General features: G+C 37.7%; 1 protein-coding gene and 1 long non-coding RNA gene across 3 annotated transcripts; one reads left to right on the top strand and one right to left on the bottom strand.

The window, feature by feature from the left end:
- Positions 1–3,334: 3,334 nt before the first annotated feature.
- On the top strand, positions 3,335–5,245 carry LOC111788367 (uncharacterized). Its single transcript, XR_015420039.1, has 3 exons — positions 3,335–4,000; positions 4,121–4,178; positions 4,516–5,245. It is a non-coding gene; the product is annotated as an uncharacterized LOC111788367 (long non-coding RNA).
- Positions 5,246–6,700: 1,455 nt separating this feature from the next.
- MLH1 (MUTL-homolog 1) lies at positions 6,701–21,880 on the bottom strand. Of its 2 annotated transcripts, none has more exons than XM_023668682.2 (16): positions 21,494–21,880; positions 20,950–21,122; positions 20,704–20,776; positions 20,294–20,428; positions 19,962–20,172; positions 18,851–18,999; positions 17,564–17,662; positions 17,255–17,333; positions 17,016–17,145; positions 14,918–15,012; positions 14,724–14,832; positions 13,912–14,077; positions 13,649–13,810; positions 7,941–8,100; positions 7,164–7,330; positions 6,701–6,980 (listed from the first exon to the last, which is right to left on the bottom strand). In XM_023668682.2, the coding sequence occupies exons 1-16, from the start codon at positions 21,758–21,760 to the stop codon at positions 6,936–6,938; spliced, it is 2,220 nt and encodes a 739-aa protein (XP_023524450.2). In that variant the 5' UTR covers positions 21,761–21,880; the 3' UTR covers positions 6,701–6,935. The 2 variants fall into 2 exon arrangements, with proteins under 2 accessions (XP_023524450.2, XP_023524451.2); XM_023668683.2 differs by having other exon boundaries at positions 17,264–17,333.
- Between the last annotated feature and the right edge of the window lie 240 nt (positions 21,881–22,120).

Genomic DNA, 22,120 nt, shown 5'->3' with positions numbered 1-22,120 from the left:
TTACAGGTCTCAATGTCTCCTTTAGGTTGACCATGTACCTTGCAGGGATGATTAGGGTGCAACTCTATTTATCACGACTCAATATTTTATTACAGTCCGTGACTAACAACGGCACATGAATGCACAAAATAATTTAAGTATGCAACAAAGAAAAATCATTTACTTCCAATAAAATTTCGAACGACAAACAAAAACAATTAACAGTTTGGAAACAAATTACAAAAGAATGCAGATACAAAATAAAGACTAGACTGACGCCCCGGGACAACCCATTACTCTGTGACAATCCCCGTCTCCATCACGCCCTCCTTTGACCGATGCCTCGCGCTCTTGAAAAGGAAAGCATAGGAAGGATGAGTATAAAAATTATACTCAATAAGCCACCTACTTGTAGGCTCTCATCGCATCCTAGCTTAACAGGTTCACACAGTCTCCTAATTTGGTTCTAGGGCATCTGGTTCTAATCTTAGTCACTTGCGCTTTACCAGTTCATCGTCCTTTCATTTGATACCTAAAGGTTCCATACGCCGAGTTGATATGACCGGTATCTCTGTATGAGGCGCTACCTCTGCATGGCTATCTGAGACTACATAGTATCTAGCCTAGGGGTGTGCTGAGTACCTCCTAAACCCATATCGTCCCCCTATGGGGGAGAGCGACCCAACCCGTTCCCATGCAGCTAAGGAGCTGTACGACGTGGGGACACATTTCCCGTGAGAAATGGCTAGGAGTAGTAAGAACTAGTCAGGAACCCCTAGTCCTCCTACGAAGCTATAGATATCGTTAACACACTAGCAATCTATGAACACTCCTGAGGTACCTCGTCAACGTGGTAATTCGCTAAGTTCCTAGGGGAAGGTTAGGTCTAGCTAGAGTGACTTGTCGCTCTTAACTGCAAATCTCTAGGCTTATCATAGTAATTGATCATAGAAAATAACAGAGTGTGCATGCAACTGTCGTCTAACATCATAATATATAATTCATGCAAATTAGGCACATAGGCTCAACGGGGCGATGGCCTCCATCAAGCACCTGGAACGAGAAGTTTGCGCTCAACGGGGTGAAGTCATCCATCAAGCACCTGGGACGCGGAATACACAATTCCAACATGAATTAAACACATGCATACGTACAGCGGAAATTTAAAGCATGATCGCACGCTCAAATAATTCACCCAAAACATCGCATATTATTACACATCATCAGCTCATAACAATCCGTCATAGGAGGCTACTACCTAAGGCGAATAACTAGCATGTATGTAGTCCAAGCGAATCTTACAAGTATTTCCTCCTAAATATCGGGTGGTGACTTACCTGGTTGACGCGTGCCCTTTCGTTAGCGTTTCTATGCCCGTGAGGTGTCCAAAAATACTGATTTCCTTCAATTAGGTCCCTAATTACATAACAATAGTATTAGAACTGGAGTCGGGACAAAATTCAAGCAAACAGAGGGCGAACAGGCCAAAACGGGCGTATCACGCGCGAGGAAGCGTGTCAGTCACAAGTCGCACACGCGGTTGCTTCTACGCAGTCGCTGGTCGGGCGGTCCGGTTCAACTCGGGGTTTGCAGGCGACACGTGTGGTCATTTCACTTGAGTGCGTTGCTCCAACCGACGATCGATGCATGTCCGGCGCCTGTCGAGTTAGCCTCCACCGCTCACCGACCGACATGTGGCTGCCGAATTTTTTTTTTCTCTTCTTCTTCTCACTCCCCTACAATCCGTAACATAGTCATTTTTTTTATTTTCATATCTTTTGATTTGGAGTTCGGATTGATATGATTTCTTAGGCAAGGTTCTAGATCGTGTTGCAGGCTATGTCCTGGTATTTTTTCGTAATTCTTGCTTAACTACCAGACGAGTTAAGAGCGTCAGAAATTTGCTTACCGTTCTCAGATCGAGATTTCGGCCACACTTCTTCACAGATCGTGTGTAGAGGTGTTCTTAGGTGAATATATGAACATTTTAGGACTCGATTCACATAGGCTCAGAAATGTAAAATGTCATTCAGAACCTTACCTCGCGAAACATTCTTGGATCTTGACGGAGTGTCGACCTCGCTAGCCTATCAGTCCTTGTACAGGTCTCGTCTGACCGTGGATTCCAGCGGTGGTCCAACGAAACTTTGCGGCGACTCTTTTCTGTTTCTTCTCAATTTTCTCTCTAATTTCTTTTTTCTTTTGCAAGAGATTTGATTGAGTTTTCCTTGAACCCCTATTATGGCTGGAGGGGTAAAATGACATTTTTGCCCCTCGGTTGAGTTAGCAAACTTTTTTTTTTTTTTTTTGACATTACAAACTCTCCCCTCCTTAGGAACTTTCGTCCCCGAAAGTGGATATCTCTTGGAAGAGCTCGGGATAATCTCTCCTCACGTCCTTTTCTCGTTCCCAGGTTGCCTCTTCCTCACGGTGGTTACCCCATGAGACCTTCACCAAGGGAATAACTTTGTTGCGCAATTGCCTAGTGTCTCGAGCCAAAATTCTGCTAGGCTTCTCCTCGTAAGACATATCTTCCCGAAGAGGAAGCGTCTCGTGCTTGATCACATGGGTAGGGTCTAGAGTGTACTTTCACAGCATGGACACGTGGAATACATTCTGCACAACGGCAAGGTTCGGTGGTAGGGCAATTTTGTAAGCCACAACCCCAACTCTCTCTAAAATCTCGGAGGGGCCTATGAACCTTGCGCTTAATTTGTCCTTCTTTCTGAACCTCAACACCCCCCCCCCCTACAGGGGCTACCTTCAGGAACATGTGGTCACCTACCTCAAATTCGAGGTCCTTTCTACACAAATCTATGCATAGCTTTTCTATTGGCTCGGTGCGGTGAGTATCCTCTGCTTGATTTTCTGCACTGCTACATTGGTGACCTGAACAAACTCTGGTCCCAGTAGTTGCTGCATGCCTACCTCTTCCCAAAACACTGGTGTTCAACACATACGCCCATAAAGTGCCTGAAAGGGGGCCATCTGGATAGTCGCTTGATAATTGTTATTGTAGGAAAACTCCATCAAAGGCAGATGTTCGTCCCAGCACTAGAGAAATCTAAGGAGCAGGCTCGCAACATATCCTCTAAGATCTGATTCAGCCTTTCGGTCTATCCATTCGTTTGAGGATGCAACGTTGTACTGAACCACAAATGAGTTCCTAGTGCTTTCTGGAGACTTTTCCAAAACTGAGAGGTGAACTTAGTGTCCTGGTCTGATACTATGGACACTGATACCCCGTGTAGACGTACTATCTCCTTGATATATAAATGAGCCCACCGATCCACTCGATATGTAGACTTGCTTGGAATGAAGTGGGTCGTCTTTGTAACGATAAGGGTTTCAAAAAGGCACAAAAAAAAGCCTTAAATCTCGCCGAAAATCATGGGATTTTCGGTGAGGCATGCCTTGCCAGCAAGGGCGTATTAATGCCTTGAGTCCCCATATTAAACCCTAGGTAAACTTAGTAGCTGACTTTTCCTTTCGAGTCATTATCGTACCTGTGAGGGAGGAGCCGAAAGGTTAGGTGAGGGATCGAAAACGTCGAGAGACTTTGGACTTCTGGGAGCCCGTAGGGAGTAGCAAACCGACGCCAGGGTACTTCGGGACAAGCGGGACAGACGCATCGCCAAGGACGACGGTGGTCTCATCGGCAACGGCAATCAAACTCTGCAATTAAGGTTCATCGGGATCCTCAGGTGAAGAAGATGCAAATTCGGGTAGGGTTTCGGCCTCTAAACCGGCCGCGGGCCCTGTGCGTTTCGGCCCAACACGGACGCGCGCTGCAGCCTTGACCTCGGCTCTGCACGCGTGCTCTCGGCTCGGCTTGACGTGTACGGCAGCTCGGCTCCGTCAAAACCCGCAGCTCGGCTCCGTCAAATCCTGCAGCTCGGCTTGGCGGCTTAGTTGGTCGGCTCGGCAGCTCGGCTTGGTGACTCGGTATCACTATAATATATCGATTCCAAGGTTTTCAACTCTTTCGAAGCCATTTCTGCCCTTATTTTTACCATCCGAGGTCAGTATGGTTCCTAAACGTTAAAGACAGATTAGGTCGTGGGTTTATTTTGATAAATAGCATGAGGTTTAGCTAGGGTATGTCATGAAAGGTTCCTAAGTTTTTATGTGGTTATCATAGGACATATTTAACCGTTGGGATTAGCTCATTGTGAGTGACTTCAACCGAGACCATCGAGGTAAGTAACCTTACTTTTAGCGTTAGTTATGTATGTATGTTGGTGCGTGCTCTGTGGCCCTTGCATGCACCATGTGTGTTGTTGATGTATGCTAGGTTAGATGTTTCTTGTAGTGAAATGCTATGTATGCCATGTTTATGTATGTGACTCTTGCAGTGAAATGCTATGTATGCCATGTTTATGTATATGATGTTTGTGACACGGTTTGTTACCCTGTATGTATGAGCTTGATTGACATGTCATGATTGTCATGAGAACCCCGCATGCCATGAATGAGATGACTAGTATGCTATGATATGCTTGCTCGATGTTGACCCAGTTATGCTATGTAATGCAGCAAGGGGATGGAACGTTGTATGTATAATTTCATGGAGGTAAAGCCTAAGAACCTCATGCACGCTATGGTTATGTACCTGGGGCACTCCCCCGTTATGCTACTGATGGTATGGACGCGTATATTCGGTATTGTGTTCGCCACAATATCATGCAGGCCCTCCTTTGTCCGTGGCGTTCAATATTGTATGTCATACATACCCGACCAAGCCAGGCCCAGGGAGTTCGCTTGCGAGCTCGCCTGGTGAGCCCACAGTCACATACGTGGGCCATGTGTGGGAAAGTACCATGCATCCACCCCCGCCCGGACAAAGCAAGGGCCTAAGGCCATGGGAAGGAATGGAAGACAGACCCCTCTCTCAATTTTCTTTCTTTTGACACTTGTGCTTATGTATGTGTATTGTATGCGATCGTGTGTATCCTAATGTATGATTATATGCTTGACTCCAACAGTGGGGCAACTTACTAGGTATTTCATATAATACTCGAGCCACGTGCTACCCATATTTTTAGGTAAGGGCAAGGCCCCCATGTACGGCTGATGGTGGATGCTGCGAAGGCCATGGAAGTCTTAAGGAGGGTTTGTAGTGTCGTAGACGTCTTGTTGGATTCTCTCGGTTATTAGTTATTGCAATTGTCCCTCTAGTTATCCGTTGTTTATTTCTAGGTTAGGCTGTCGTTATTGTTTTCCCCAGGCATGAGCTGCTTATAATAATGAACGTCTTGTCAATTTTGAGGCTGTCTTACATAAACTATCGCACTTTCGTTATATGATTACAAGGTAACGTCGCTATTTAGGATAGAGAAAATTAGGGGCGTTACAATCTTGGTCAGTCTGTCTACAACTACCGAGATGACGTTGAAACTCTGCCTTGTCTTTGGCGAACCCGAGATGAAGTCCATACAAACTGCTTCCCATTTCCACTGAGAAACATTCAAGGGCTATAGCAGTCCTACTGGGCATTGCCTCTGGGCCTTCACATGCTGGCAGGTCAAGCAATGGCTTACGAAATTCGCTATGTCCCTCTTCATTTCGGGCCACCAATAATATCTTTTTAGATCCTGATACATCTTCGTGGAACGTATAAGATGTATCATGGATTTTGGTCATAATATCTTTTAAGATTCTCTCGTCTCGGGGAACGCACAAGTAGTTTTGCCGCAGCAGGCCCCCGTCTGAGGAGATAGAATAGGGTTTGTCTTACCACTGATACGTAAGACTTCATTGCAAAATATTAACGACATGGTAGTCTTTTATTGATTTCGAATGAAAGTTAGCATAAAATAATTCTCAACTTTTGTTAAGTTGCTAACCATAAAAGAGAGAATATTGGCAATATTATTAAGAGTTCTTTATTGGGATGAGAATTCATAAGATTTTCTCTATCACATTTGATAATAAAGTTTCAATGACGTAGTTATTTTGTATATTATGAAAAGGCTTAAAAAGTTGGAATTCACTTGTATTACACATTGTACCCATATAATTAACTTGATTATGAATGAAGAATTTAAAGAAATGCATAAATCCATGTCTAATGTTTCCAATGTAGTGAAATATGATAGAACATCTCCCTAAAGATTGACAAATTTTAAAGATTGTGTTGAACTTGTATGTTTGGATGATTGATAATGCCTTGAAATTTAAAAATGAATTAAATAATCTTACTACCATTATCATTTTGCTTTTTAAAAGATGATTGAAAAAAAGTTGCATGAGTTGGATTGAATTACCAATCTAACCAACCCAAACTTGTCGACCCATGTACCTAAGACCTTTCGGATATTGTAAATTGTTTGGAGAGGCTTGTTCGGCACCTACAATCCTGTCCAGATCTTTTACTAAATTATCAATGTAGACCAATTTGTTCAAATGAAATTAATGTATTCAAACACTCTTTTTTGAAACCCTTCATCAAAATTATGAGCACTTTTAGCCGTATGATGTGATAATAAACTAATTCATTCCATATCTCAAAATTAAGAGAAATAATTTGAATAGGAAAGCACTATAAAGCTAGCAATTTTTCATTGTTTATTCATGGAAAAAAAATTGTAAAAGTACCTTGTTGTAGTATCTAACGGCCTCATTCAAAATAATGTCCAAAATCATCCAAAAGGGAGAGAATTAACAAATTTTATAAATTTCCAAATGAAAACATTAAACCTGTTGCAAAAAGAAATCAAAATTTTTAAATTTTGGGCATAATAAACTCACCCAAAAATGATGGTTTATAGGTACTTCAGGATTTACATGAACATCAAAAGCTGTTAGTAGACATGCAAAATTATACAAATTACTGGAAAAAAAAAGGGAAAAAAAAAAAGGAGAAAAAAAAAAAAAAAAAAAACAGGTCGTAGGTACAAAATGAAATAAGCTAACCCTGTTTCAAGAAGCGGCCTCAGATGAATGACAATGTTGCCTCAACATCTCTCAAAGATCTTGTAAAGTTTCTCTAATGATGCAACCTGTGAAAGTCAATGATATCACACTAAATAAATACATACAGATCACCCAAGGAAAAAGCACACACACATTAAATGGAGATTATGGTCTACAGATGAAGCAATTGGCAGGTAAGGATGGTCAATTAAATCCTCGTATCTATTCAATATATCCGCAGGAATTATTAGATGTGCTGTTGACGTTACCCGAATGAAAGATCCATTTTCAGCGAGAGAATGTGGAGGCTTGAAGAAAAGTTTCATTGATGGGATAAGTACATGCTGTATTGACCATTCACGTTGAGCCCATATGGTTTCTGCCTCCGATAGTAGACCGTGGTCGATTTCATTCTCCATTGTCATCGTATCATCACCTGTAAATGCACCTTAAGACATCATCAAAGGTTTCCTTATTCTTGGTTAATAGTATATTTGATATATTTTATCTTATTTTCATTGAATATTTTCTCTTATTTCTAAGATTTAGTTGATAGCTTGTATCCTATTTAAACGGACTTTCAATCCCACCTCTGTTTCTCATTCTTAACATGGTATCAGAGTTTCTCATTCTTAACTAGAGAAGGAAGAAGGAAATAACATTAGATACGGTAAAATTACAAGACTTGATCAGCAAACATCAAGCCTTTTGGCTTTTCACTTACAAAGCAGCCCCAATGCACATAGACATCCTAAGTTCGTGGGGGAGGGGTTCAAGTGCATTCGAGTTGAAACATGTGTAGGAGGTTTTCTTTAGTAGCCAGGAACATTGAGAGCCATACATACATGATTAGGAAGGCTAGGTCATTGGTTGTAATTGTAAGCAGATGGTTTGATAGGAGGATTAAGAGAACCCATTGTTTCTCAGAATGTAAAATACAGCAGAGATTAGCATACTCAATGATATGTTACGAAAGACATCAGCCACTAAAGGATCAGGACATTGGTAACCAAAAATTCAAGAAATCAATATTGGCAAACAGTTACCTATATTTTCATCTTCAGGATTCCCGGATGATTTTATCCTTTTGTAGAACTGCAAGCCATCACCTGATGGATTTGGCAGCAAGGGAGGATGCATGGCATAGAAGTTCCCAATGGCAGCTGAAATCGACTGGATACAATTTTTCTCATCTTCCCAATCAATCTACAAATTATAAATACAAGTTAAGCAGATAATGTATTCCTCAAAGATGTGTTGAATTAAGAATCGTTGACTGATCTTTGAATTCCAGGAAATGGACTATTTGTTTCTAGAATTCAAAAGAAGTGAAAATGTCTATTGACACGGAGTATTATAACATCTATTTTATAAATATGCATTACCTTTATCCATTTCAAAGATAATTATAACAAAAAATTTATTTTAGCATATGGTGCTAATGCATTCATGGTACAATGTTTTATGTCAAAATGTCCTAGATAGATCTAACTAAATTCTCCATTTTATAAATCATTTAACATCTTAACAAAAAGAAGAAGAAATTTAATAGTCGATAAGGTTTATACATCGATACGGATATAACGTGAAGGGAAGATTTAGAGAGTTTTCCCTCTTTCCCAACACTAAACTCTCACAAATTAGCTAAGCAAGAAGATGCCCCTCCAGCTCTCGTCCTCTCCCAAACTAACTCTTGGCTCACTGCCCAATCACCCAACAATTTTGTGGGCCCATCACTAACTTGCAACAACTTTCTATTCCCACTTTCTTTCCTTGTTTAGGGGTCGACCATACCCAGTTCCAAAGAGCCACCTTGTCTTCAAGGTGAAATTCATGAAATTGCACCAACATCATTTTCACCCCAGTGATGTTCAGTATCATGTGGTGGAGTATACAATTCTCATGGATTGATGTTGTCATTGCCTAAAGAGAACCAATTGTATATTATTCATTTGAGTACTCTCATACAAAGGGATTTCATCCTTCTCTAGATACATGTTGAACGATTATGTATTCCGCACCTCAAAACCCACATAGTCAGCCCTCACGTTTTCCAGGACATAATTAATTTTTGTATTCTCTTAATCGTGTTTCTTTAATTCAATTGTTATAATAGTTAGACTTTTGAAAGATCTCGATGTTCAAGGAGAAATTGAACATCGTCATTGTCAATTGTCCATGATGTAGAGTGGAGGGAATTCATAGTCCAACTTATATTTCATCCTCATAATAAATGTCAAAATTAGACGAATTAACTTCTGTAATCTCATATATGAGATCTTTTAGTTCATCATAGCTCACAATGCTTGATATTTAAATCCCTTTCAAACGATCACCTCTATAACAGTTCTCCTCCTCATCCCAACAATTCACAGTGATCAACACGAGAGAGTGTGTGTTCAGAAGAAAGCAATTGTGAAATAGTGATGCATGCACCAATGAGAGCGAGAGCAAGAGAATTGCATTTGGAATAATTCAGCGTAATCTACACAATTTAGGGTTTAAAGAGAGCGAGATTTCCAACATGCTCCAGTAAGGGGTTGATATCATAATATCACTTGAGGAATGATGCCAGCCAAACTTTATCCAACCTTATTTTGAAAAGGTAAGAAAAATATTGGGCCCCAAGTATTTGGGCTATCCATACAAATTTCTCAATGAAGTTGTGGTACTAGAACAAGTGCACCCCACAATTTTTTTTTTTTTTTTTTTTTTTTTTATTGAAATTTACAAAACACCTTTCCAATTTGCAATGAGGGAGGTATAACTATAGGAAGTAAAAATATTAGATAGTTTACACCAAGTATAGCTCGGTAAACAACATTGTCGAAAAGTTTTGTATAGGTCTGTGTCTTTTCTGCAAATATTCTCTGATTTCTTTCTTTCCACATATTCCAAAAGAAAGCCATGATGAGATTTTTCTATGGTAGGCCTTTTGCATTCTTGAAAGGGTGGTACGTTAAGGTCATATCTAAAAGATCTTTTACATCCCTAGGAAATATGAGATGTCATCTGAATATATGGAAAATCGTTGTCCAAAAATTTTGAGCGTATGTGTATTGCATAAACAAGTGCCTTTGTGGTTCGTTTTCTTTCTTGCATAATGGACACCAATAAGACATTCTTTTTTGAAGATTTTCACTTGTGCTGATGGCTTCATGCGCTATTTCCCAAAGGAACAACTTCACCTTTTTAGGCTAATGTCCTTTCCATACTGTCCTTGCTAGTGTGGGATTTATTCATCAAGGATTTTGTAAAAAAGACCCCGTCGGCGCTCTTGTTTGACAATACCACAAGGGCAAGGTCAAGGCTTAATTCAACTCATTCCGTTGCTTCATTATCCTTAAATTCCTACCAAGCTTCAGGTCCCAAAATTTGTTAACAACATTCCACATTGCTTTGATCCTGGCTTTATTGCTATGAGATAACCGATACAAAAGTGGATACCTCAGGGCTAGCGTGGTGTTTTCAATCCATGGATTGGTCCAAAATGATGTGGTTTCTCCATCACCCATCTTATGACAAGTTTGGTGGGTGATGAGGTTTTAATGTTTCTTTATGTACTTCCAAGTCCCTTTCGTAGAAGATGGAGGGGTGATTTTTGTTTGATATAAGAGTATATTTAGCCTTTATAAGATTTCTCCACAAAGCCTTTTCTTCCTGATAATGTCTCCATATCCACTTGGCAAGGAGAGCTTTGTTCTTCTTCTTTATCGAGAGAAGACTGAGGTCTCCTTTTCTGTAGGGAGGCTTATAATATTCCATCGAACAAGGTGTGGGTCATCTTTCCACAAGTAGTTTCTGAATAATTTTTCTATATCCGCCACCACTTTTTGTGACATTTCAAATAGAGACATGTAGTAAGTGGGGAGGTTGGATAATGTGGCTTGTATTAGGGTGAGTCTTCCGCCTTTTGAAGTATAACATGATGACCATATTGACAACCTTTATTCTATTTTTTCAATAATAATCTTACAAAAGGAAAAAGATTTGTGGTCTCCTTTTAGAGGTAATTTAGGTACATATTTGGTTATTCTCCCTTATTACAACCATATATGCTAGCAAATTCTTCAATAATCTCTATGCCCATGATCTTTGTTTTTTGGAGATTGATATTTTGTCCAGAGAATCCTTCGAAGGTTTCTACCGTCTCGATCATGTTTTTTGTGGAAGAGGCATCTGTCAAGTCAAAAAAGAGGATTGTGTCGTCCGCGAACTGAAGGTGGTTGATGCTCAAGCCTTTATTACCAATCTGAAAACATTTTATCTGCCCCGTTCGCATTCTGCTTTTGTCAGTGGGTGACTGAGTCAATCCATTACTATGATGAAAAGAAAAAGGGAATAGTAGATCTCCTTGTCTCAAACCCCGTGTGACATAAATCTTCCCTCTCGGTCTTCCATTGATGATGGTGGAGAAGTTTGTGGATGAGATGCCTCATTTTATCCACTTCGCCATTTTGAGCCAAAGCCTTTTGCCACAAGAATGTTTTCGAGGAAAGTCCAATCCACCTTGTCAAAGGCCTTTTCCATGTCAAGCTTAATGACTTACACCTTTTTGCTTCTTTCTTTTCCATTCATCTATGAGTTCGTTTTCCACGAGGGATGCATCAAGAATTTGTTGCCCCTCTACAAAAGTTATTTGTTGCCCAGTTATTGTGAAGGGGAGAACTTGTGAAGTACAACCCACAACTTCACCATCGCCCAGTTAGAACAAGTGCCACACCAATGGTGAGATTTAACTTGGCACTCAGATCCGCCACTTCAACCCTGAGCACTCCAAAGGCTGCTCTTAAGTCTTCAAAAATTTCTGAAACCACCTAAACGATCGCTTGTGGGGCATTGTCTAGGCCCTCGATATGTTCTTCCCTCGGAGCAACAAAGTCCATCGAGCTATCCCCACACTCAAAGCCACCAGCAATTGTGTTCTTGTCTTCTAGGGCCTCAACCCTAACCATTCATCAACCATTCATTCACATACAGACATTGCCTCAAGGCAGCCACCCATTTCGTCGATCCTGTCAGCTTTAGCGGCAATCTCGTTCATGCAAGACTCCACAACCTCATTCCATCAGGAACTTCACTCAGGTAGAGCAACTGATCTTCAATCTCAACCAATCGATCAACCAGAACTTGCCCAGTTGTTTTGCAGCGGACATATTTGATTACTATGATTCAAGGAGCCAACGTAGCTCTGATACCATTTGTCACAATCGCACTCTTGTGGCAGTGGATAGCGATTGTGCAGCACTTGTTCTAACCCGGCGAACAAGTCAACTATATGAAAATCATAAGTCACGTTCAATTTGGACGTATGATTGAGCCTCGATCATGTTGAGAGAATGTTTCAGAAAACATGACCGAGGAAATGTGTTGAAAAAAAATTGTTAGAAAACAATGTTATATGCTAAAAGCAAATAAGCAACAACCACAACTTTAATAGCATATAAAACGGGTAGGAAGAATCAACGACTAGTCACATCCCCCTATAGTACATTTTGAGGCATTTTAGCCCTGGAAGAGACAAGTATTTGGAACAGGCATGCAGTCCTGGACAAGTATGACAGAGACATCTGACATACGGCCATAGGCAACACGCCTTAGACAAGCGTGATTATGACACTCTGGAGTCAATCAACACCACTACCCACTTTGTCTTTCAACAACTTCAGTGTTCCAAGCCCCACCATGGAATTCAATGCTAACTCCACTATTTCCTCTTTTGTCTCCCTCATTTTCGGTCATACCCCTTCGCGACTTTTTCTTTAACCCCTACCTCTAAATCATGTATGACCATCAGGGTAAATCGCATTTCACAATAAAAGCAGAGGTCTTTCTTATGATGGGTTTAGAGATCAGATTCTATCAATCTCTAATATGATAGTACCTCCTCAGTCTTCCCTATTCCATTTCATTAAACCTAGCCCCCAAGTGACTTGGATAAACCGAAATTGAACAGGTTGTTGCTCCTACTCCATATGTCATGGGACTAGTATTCGGTGTTGGCCTTAGGCCTCCAGACTTGAGATTTAAGGCAGCTTTCTTTCCTTCCTGATGGGTCAGCTTATCTTCTGTCATTTGAGCCATTTCCATCCGCAAAGTAATCTCAACTGGCAAGTTTTACATACATCTCGATTAATCCTAAATCATGGACAGAAAAGCTCAACATATAACTTGCTCCTGGCTACTATATTTTGACTCAGATATGGATTTCTATGGATTCTAACTTCCCTCTTTACCTCAACATATCTATCATAGTTAACTTGTGCACTTTATATTAGAGACCAATATAAGTTTTTGTCCAACATAAATAGGAAACAGAAATCCAATCACAGAAAAGTGAAATTCCATATGGAATCCACATGTATAGGAAACCCTATAATATAAAATTCGATCATTATTAGCTATATTGCTGGCAGATGACGATAGCTCCTAGGAGACAAAAATGTCGTCAGCTTGTGTAAAGAGGATTGTGCTTACATAGCCAATTCAATTTGAAGCAAGAGCTACTTCATCATGATCATTTTTCACAATAATTAAATTGCTAGGAAACTATGGAGTATGACTTCGAAGTAAGTGTTCAGTAAAGTTTATGCCTAAACCAATACTTAAGGAATGCCAAGCATTGTAGAAAAATGAATACTTGAAATTATGACCGAAAGGAGAATTCTTGAATTTATGCAAAAATGAACAAATGGAACAACATAAATAATAATGATGAGGATGATAAATTCAGGAGAAGGAAATAAGAACTTACATCATTAGCCAAAGAAAGTACAAATTCAGGAACACGGTCCATATCAGGTGTGTATTGGTCAAGTACGACTGGTAGTCTAGCCAAATTTCCATTTATGTCAATATGTATGCAGAAAAATTCCTCGAGCATTTCAGCTTTCAACTTGAGCAGTTTTGTACTCGTCTAAAAAGCAGCTGCAAGGTTAGCTGTATAGAGCAAGCTAAAACTGAAAACAAGCAGTACTTTATGCCTTAAAGGATAGATCAGAGAAGACACCTCATTACCTCAGCTACCTTCTTATTAAAATCATCATTCTCATTAGACTCTGAATTCACATCTTCCTCCCTCAGTGCCAAACTAATTAACTCGTACAGAGGGGCCGGGTTGCTCAATTGTATTGCACTAAAATGTGCAAATCGACATAACACTTGCTGATACATGAGTTCTTTGCTACAAAATACAATGGGGAGAGAACAGGAAAGCAAAATAATACGTCACAAAAGTAGCATATCAAAGTAATCAGACATCCAATGAGATATACTGGCGAGTTTTTATATTTTATCCGTGTTTTATGGACACTATTGTTCTTTAGAGATTATCCATTGTGTCCCAAATTAGGATTCTTCAACTTATTACAGGCCCCAACATCTTGACCATTCTTCTTGGCCTCCCAGCATCTTTCCCCAACTCATCCACTAATTCAGACCATAGACCCAACCTTAAACATTTTCAAGGTTTAACTTTGCAAGAGATCCTCTAAGGAAAAACTACAAGTTAACTCCCAATCCAACGAGCTTTCACTCATCTCTCAGCTCCTGCTCATCTCAATGTATTGGAGCGTTTGATAATTGAGAAGAAATTAGCCCACCAAATACCGAATAGTGGTAATTCAAAGAGGAACCTAAATAAGGTTACTTCAACAATATTCTAATATTGGGAATAGAACATTTCACAAATGGTTACAAAAGACACTGGTTGGCCAACTAGAGCAAGACTACAACATAAGTGTCATATGGTTAACAAAGTTTATGGAACTTCATAAAAATGTTACACAATAGATTCGGATTAAACTTATTACTTTCTAAGGTTTTTTTACCTCAAGCTCACAACATCTGCTAGATAAAGATGAGTATCGTGCTGAAGCAAAGCGAAGACGTCATCTGCCATTCCAATATATACACAATGTCTTACAGTGTTAAGGAGACCTGCAGTTGGCAACAGCACTTAAAACTAGTTCAATTGAAATCTCCGAAGCTTTCAGATAATTCAAAGATTTAACGAGCAAGCTACCAGCATGACAATTCTGATCAATTTCTGCAACAAGATCTTGAACGCTAGTAAGATTAGCAGCTTCCTTTGGATTCCTTCGCATTCTAACAAAAGACCTAAAAATACAGTTCTTGTATTAGACCAAGTAGTTAATCTTTACAAAAAAAAATAACAATACAAATTAGGAAAAGTATGATTCCACAATTTTCTTGCAGAATTATATAAAATCTTGAAGCTTTAATTTAATTGTACTGTCCAAGAAAATATATTCTATTTACGATAACAATAATTTGTAGGATGCACATTGCACACAATGAGCAACATAAAAAAGAAAAAAAAAAGTAATATAAAAAGAATATTGCGCATATGAATTACAACTGGCACATATATAAAGAGGAGATAATAAGAACTACCAAGACCCAATCTCGCATCATTTTGAATTTCTTAAAGAGCACGAACTTGAACCTGAACATTTTATGACATAAATATGGATAAAACTACTAAGATCCATGTCATTGTCATTTTTCTTTGAAAAGAAATGGAGAGAAAACAGAACACTGATTGGGGGCTTCTTCTCTCCATCTCCTTCCTCATACCAACCTTTTCCTTCCTCCCTCCTACTTCACCCTACCCCCTTGTCATGGCTCCTTTCCAGAATCTACCTCATTCAAGCTAAAACATATGTATATATATGTGTATATATGTCCATACATACATATACATATATATATATATATATATATATATATATATATATATATATATATATATATATATATATATATATATATATGTATATCTATATATGTATATCTATATATGTATATATGTATATCTATATATGTATATATATATAGGTATATATGTATATCTATATATGTATATTATGTATATCTATATATGTATATCTATATATGTATATATGTATATCTATATATGTATATATATATAGGTATATATGTATATCTATATATATACATATATACATATATATACATATATAGATATACATATATACATATATATATATACATATATATATATATATATGAGAAAGAAGGAGAGAGAGAGAGAGAGAGAGTACCAAGTTAGCTATATGCATTGACGCTCTTGTGGGTGCCATCTCCTAAATTTCTGTAGGGGAATAAACTCATACTCCTAGGACTTTGTTCTTAATTGCTAATTTGTGACTTTCAACATATCAAACAAAAAATCTTGCTCAATTATGGACTGAATTGGTTAAATTAAACATCTCTAATTAAAGCAGCCTATGAAATAGCTTCCTGAATGTGAGTCAGTCACCTTAAAAGTGAAGAGTAACTGAAGAACGGGTCCCATCTTCTAAAGTAGTAAAGAAATCTTTTTTTTTTTTTTTTTTTTTCATGCTTTGAGAGCAATAAAGAACTAATCTGGTTAGCCGAACTGTCTTCAAGACTACCAACAGCGGCTATCATGCACTTTAACCATTCCTCTAAAGGACTACCTGGAAGATTTTCTTACAACACTTTTTGAAGACAGTTTTTCATAACGTCTAGCAAGCTGGGTATGATAAAACCTAGAAAATCTCCATTACCTATTCCCATGGATTTGAGTAACTTGGAACCTCTCTCAAGCCTAAACCAATTGCTTACCTTCGCCTAATTTCAGTCCCTCAATTTATGACAACTACTAGTTACAAACTCTTAGCAAACGAATAATATACCCTTAGTACCCTGACAATATTTCTAATCGTACTAACGGTATTCCCAATCCTAACACAAATTTAACACAAAAAATTAGAAAATTACCCCTACTACCTTAAAAAATTAATGTTTTAACCGTCAAAATAAAATGAAGGATAGAAATCTCACAAAAGAAAATAAGCAATTTCATTGATGTAATGGTTTCCCGGAAAGAGAGACGAAAATAACTCACAAGAGAAATGAACAAAATGTAAGTTACTTTTCTTCTTAAATGAGTAGAGCTTTGAGCTAGTGTAAACAATAAATAAATAACCAACAGAATTACAACTAAATATCAACTTGGTTAGTCAGCCTTACAAAAAGTCGCATAAAATGCAGTCTCAATGCAACACTTAGATATTGAAAGCTCCATGCTTAAATCCAAAAGCAATTCATACCTCACAGTATTCAAGCTAGATTCAGGGAGGCCAGGAGGCTTCATTTGCAGATATGCGTGCAACCTTCCAGCTGGATCTGTTGAATCTGTCCTAACCATTTTTTGCACTGGAACCTTCTGTGACTTTGTTCCTACATGCATTATAACACTCAGACACTGAAATGACTGATAAAAACCCAAAGCATGTACAACCATAAAAACTAAAAATAAAAAGGTGTCACACCAAAAAAAAAAAAAAACCTGCTGTACCAGACTGCGAGGAATTCTGAGTATAGTCACTGCTAATAACCATTTGACTAGCCGCAGAAGATTCTACATCCTATTACATGCAGGTCAGATGAAGTATGAATCAATAACTGAGATTCAATAAATTAACTATAGTGATTCAAATATGTTTGCACATAAATAAACTCTTAAGAATATCACTGTGAAGATACTTATCAAACAAAGACCAAAGTTGAAGAAACACATCCTAAAAGATTTGATATTATTTCCTATTACCAATTACAATCCAACTTTCAGATCTTCAGACAAAGCTTTTAAATATACCTGTTCTTGAAATGTCCTCGTGTCATTAGAACTTCTCAATTTTGATTCCACAGCTGACTGTATCCTCTCAATAATAACTTCCTGGTTCAGGAGGCTTACCTGCAGATGGATAGAGCTTTCAGCAGAACAATATAACACCACACAATGAACGAGATATTTGAATTCTTTAGTTATAGAGAACATTTTTTTTTTTAACAAAAATTAAGCATACAAAAGGAACTCCCATAAGAAGTTTGATAGCAGCCACATCTCATAATATACCAAATCTAATTTGTAAAATAAGCTCATAATCTCAATGTCAACTTTTCAACATTTACCCATAAGCCTAGAATTCCTGAAACTATTTCCAACACCTTGAAATTGCCAACTCCTCACTGCCAAACAACATGACCTCCTCAATCTCACTTTTAATGGGCACCCGTATCAGAAGGAAATCAGAATTATAAGCCTCATTTTACTAGAGCCTCTTTGGTCTATATGGCTTGAAAGAAATAGAGGCGGTCTGCAAAGAAACTAAACTTGACACTCCATAGGAGAAACTCTTGCTCGTGTTAAACAGAAAGTTGTTGGACATGTATTCGACATTAATTGGATACAATTATAGTACTGGCTATACAATAGAAATGTCAGATATTAGTAACTAGCAAATTGAATATGAATCCAATATTTAGGCACGGGACTTGAACAATGATTAAACCACATGAACTAAAATGTTAAAAAATTTATTCATTTATTTACTTTCTAAAAAATGAACGTACATTGAAGTATAGGACAAAAGTAACAAAATCTGAAATAAATTAAACTTGTTTTCTAAGATAAATACAGAGGCTTATTAACTTCAAATTTTCTTCTTGTAAAAACATAATATACATTTAAAATAAGTATGCTAGAATAAATATATTCTTGTCAATTCTAGGATTTTAGAAAATAATGTGTTCATCATGTCCAATGCCGTGTCATTCATGTTTCATGCCTGCACTTCTTTGGTCACTAAATGCAAAAGATATAGTTCACTTTCGTAACTTATTTCTACTTCAGTCACTAGTCGGAAGACCTTTTTGTAATTTCTCAATAAGGGATCCCTTTTCTTGTCCATTTCATTTAATCAATCAACTTCTCTTAATAAACTACATGAACATACGCACATACATAAATATATAATCTACACTTAACATTTTCATTTTCATTCAGTTTGGTGGGCAGAAACTATGGCTACCTTAAATCCATCAAACAGAAATACCTGCCAACAAGAAAAGATTAGAAAAGATATCCTGCACAAAAATTCACCTCTTTTTTGGTTGGATGAACATTCACATCAACATGCTCAGGTGGCAATATAATTGACATATATATGAAAGGTTTGGATGCTTTGGGCAAGGTTGCAGCATAAACAATTTCAATAGCTCTTTTTAAAGCACTACAGTCTACCATTCTTTCTGCAATAAGAAAAATTAGAAAAAAAAAAATTTAAAAGTGAAAGCAATAACAATTATCTATGCTAAACTATGATCCATACTCTTCAAATAAAATTAGTAAAAACAAAAAAAAAAAAATTCATTGAATTACACTATTAGACACAAGCTCTTATAGGTTATTGTAAATGTAATCTTTTTAGTTCATTCTTAACACTTCCTCAGTGTGGACTTAGATAGGCTTATTATGAGACCTAGGCAATATGAACATGAAGAATACTCGTCTCATTGACTAATTCTAAGGTACAGAAGCATTCATGTGGAATAATTCTCCAAAACAAAGATCCCTACTCCTACTAACTATAACCTATTCTGAAGCAGGAAAGAAAATTTAATTATTACGTATTCATAGATGTACGAAGAACAGAAAAAATAAAAGAAAAATGTGGATGTTATACTCAAATTGAATCTGCTTGATCTAAAGAATAAACTTCACTAAAGTAATTGAGATAAGGTGAGATCAGAAACCAAGAAGTTAGTTGGTTGCTAATATCTTCTTATCTTATGTCAGAGGTTTTGATGTCAAGGGCAAGAGCAGGAGACTGTGATGTCATTGTTTATGATTCTCATATCATTATTTGAAAGAGAAATTGGGCAATTTCCTTGGTTGTTCATTAAGAGATAATAGAAGGAGAAGATTTTGATATTATATTTTGAAAAGGAACAGACTTTTCATCAAAACACTGAAAATTTACATAGTCCGTAACTCCTTTAGGAAAATAATAAAATCTAGGATACAACAAGAATAGAGAAAAACCTGAAAAAAGAAAAAGTAAAACAAAACCTCCTTGGGAAAGTACACACTTGAAAAGATAAAAACTCACAAATTGATCCTTTCCCGTACAGGACATTTTCAACAAACCTAGAAGAGATACTACTTGGACATACAATGTATTGCTTACAAGATAAAGAAAAATAGGAAATACCATTAATAAAGAGCACCATTGTGATCTTCTTCGCAATATAATTTGAGTTCGAGATTAGACCATCCATTTTGAAATCTGAACAGGCTTTGTCATTTTCTGAAACTTCTATTTTCATTAGATTGCGAGCAACTGATGCACCGTAAACTGTACGAATGGCATCCAACCTTGAAGTTGACCCAACTGAGTGAACGTCTGCTCTAGCAGCTCCATGCTGACAATACAGTAACCAGCATATCTCAACTCACTAAGTACAATGTAAACCATCAAAACATCTGACCATGAAAGCAATACCAAAGTAAAAACATAAGAGGTTGACTAATTATTGAAATAACCTTTCTGCAAGAAAAGCTGATGTTTATATGATGAATGGCAAATCGACTTAGGAGATCCACAATCTTTGTGTAATCATCAGACACGTTTTGTAGTGTCTTCCTCCTAGCACTCATGTTGTAGAACAGATTCTCAACCTGGAATCAGACATCCAAGAAAACTCAAGTTGTCAATTACAATGCAGGATGATGAAATTTAAAATTCTGAAGTGTCTAAACAAAAGTGTCTCTGAATGAATTAAAGACAAACCTTCATCTCCTAACTCTAACTAAGCATGTATCAATATCATACCAAACATAATAACAGGAGTGCTCATCATGTTGGCGTAATTCATTTAGTTAAAAAAATAAATCACTGTTAACTCAAGATACTGTTATTTTGCTATGGGAGTAGTCTAGACTGGTTCATGTACCGTTATTTGAGTTCCTTTTACAGCAGCACATGGCTTGGGCTCATGCTCCATCACTCCATCTCTATAGGATACTCTGTCCCATTAAGTCCGAAAATGCAGTAAGATACCAAAAGAAATTCACTCACTGAACGAAAACAATTACATACAATCCACATAACTCTTATTATTTTCCCTACATTTACAAATCCCTGTATAACCCAATACGAAGAACGTGAGATGTAGAGCCATAGCTTGTATTAATTTAACCTGTAACCGTGAAGTTGTCCTTTAGTAATGGTGGTGACCGTAACATGACCTACATAGGTCATGCTCGCCAGCGCCTCTCCTCGGAATCCCATCGACCTTATGGACTGTAAATCCTCAAATTTTGACAGCTTGGACGTCGTGTGCCTCTCGCACAAAATCGGCAAATCTTCATACTGGGGGGGAAACGGAATAAGCAAAAAATTTGAAAAAAAAAAACAGAAAATTAATACAACAAAGTTGCTGAGTTTCCTCAAATTATAGCCACTTACATAAGGTTCTCTTAGTTTTTAAATCTATTAACATCATAAAACCTTCATCATGAATGTAGACAACTACGAATGTAGATTACTTAAACCAACATCATAAATCTATTAACATCTAGAAACTTGCTACAAATAACTTAAACCAACTTAATATGCAGACAACTAAGAATGTAGATTACGAAGAATGACTATCTAATTTCAGTTAGAATCGTTTTCCTTTTCCTATTTGTTTCCGATAAGCAATCAGTAAATAGAAAAGTCGACTAAGAAAAGAAACAAACACGGATGCCGTGGCCGTCGTCAGAAACTTGGATGAGTTTGAGACCGCCGTCTTTGACAACGACGTTAACGGAGGTAGATTGGGCGTCGAGGCTGTTTTCGACGAGTTCTTTAATGGCGGACACTGGCCTTTGAATGACCTCTCCGGCAGCGATACGATTGACGACGGAGTTGTCGAGTCGGAGAATTTTGGGGGGTTCTTGACGAGGAACTTCTTCTTCCCCACCCGTGTCCATGGGAATAATCTCGTCATCCGCGTGGGGTTCCATGGGAGCTTAGACAGATGACTACCAGGAGCTCTACTTCTGCACTTCACTTTTTGAGAATGGCGAGAAGAAACCGCGAAAAACAAAAATAAATAAAAATAAATAAAACTGCAAACGTGATGAAATGGCCTGACAACTACAAACACCGTTCACAAATACTTTGTTATATTAACCCAAAAAAAAAAAAAAAATATATATATATATATATATATATATATATATTATTTTGTTTGAAAATAATGCTAATTTTTTTTTAAAATTTAAAAATTTGTAAAATATCATCCCTTACACTCTCCCATGCAACATCATGGCTATTTAATTCTTAAACATTTTATTCTCATACACCATTTTTTACACGGGCAT

The sequence above is a fragment of the Cucurbita pepo genome, chromosome 2 (genome assembly GCF_057944985.1).
Source record: "Cucurbita pepo subsp. pepo isolate OVF chromosome 2, ASM5794498v1, whole genome shotgun sequence".
Classification (NCBI taxonomy): Eukaryota; Viridiplantae; Streptophyta; class Magnoliopsida; order Cucurbitales; family Cucurbitaceae; genus Cucurbita; species Cucurbita pepo.
Note: the sequence above shows the minus strand (reverse complement) of the source record. Positions and strands in the feature narration are given on the sequence as shown.

What these genes read in the sequence shown, in the direction of transcription:
- MLH1 (XM_023668682.2), bottom strand. Translation starts at nt 21,760, where the DNA reads ATGGAACCCCACGCGGATGACGAGATTATTCCCATGGACACGGGTGGG. An exon ending in GGACAACTTCACGGTTACAG is followed by an intron (nt 20,777 to 20,949) that starts GTTAAATTAATA and finishes TTAATGGGACAG; the next exon opens with AGTATCCTATAGAGATGGAG. An exon ending in TCCTGAAGATGAAAATATAG is followed by an intron (nt 7,331 to 7,940) that starts GTAACTGTTTGC and finishes GTGCATTTACAG; the next exon opens with GTGATGATACGATGACAATG.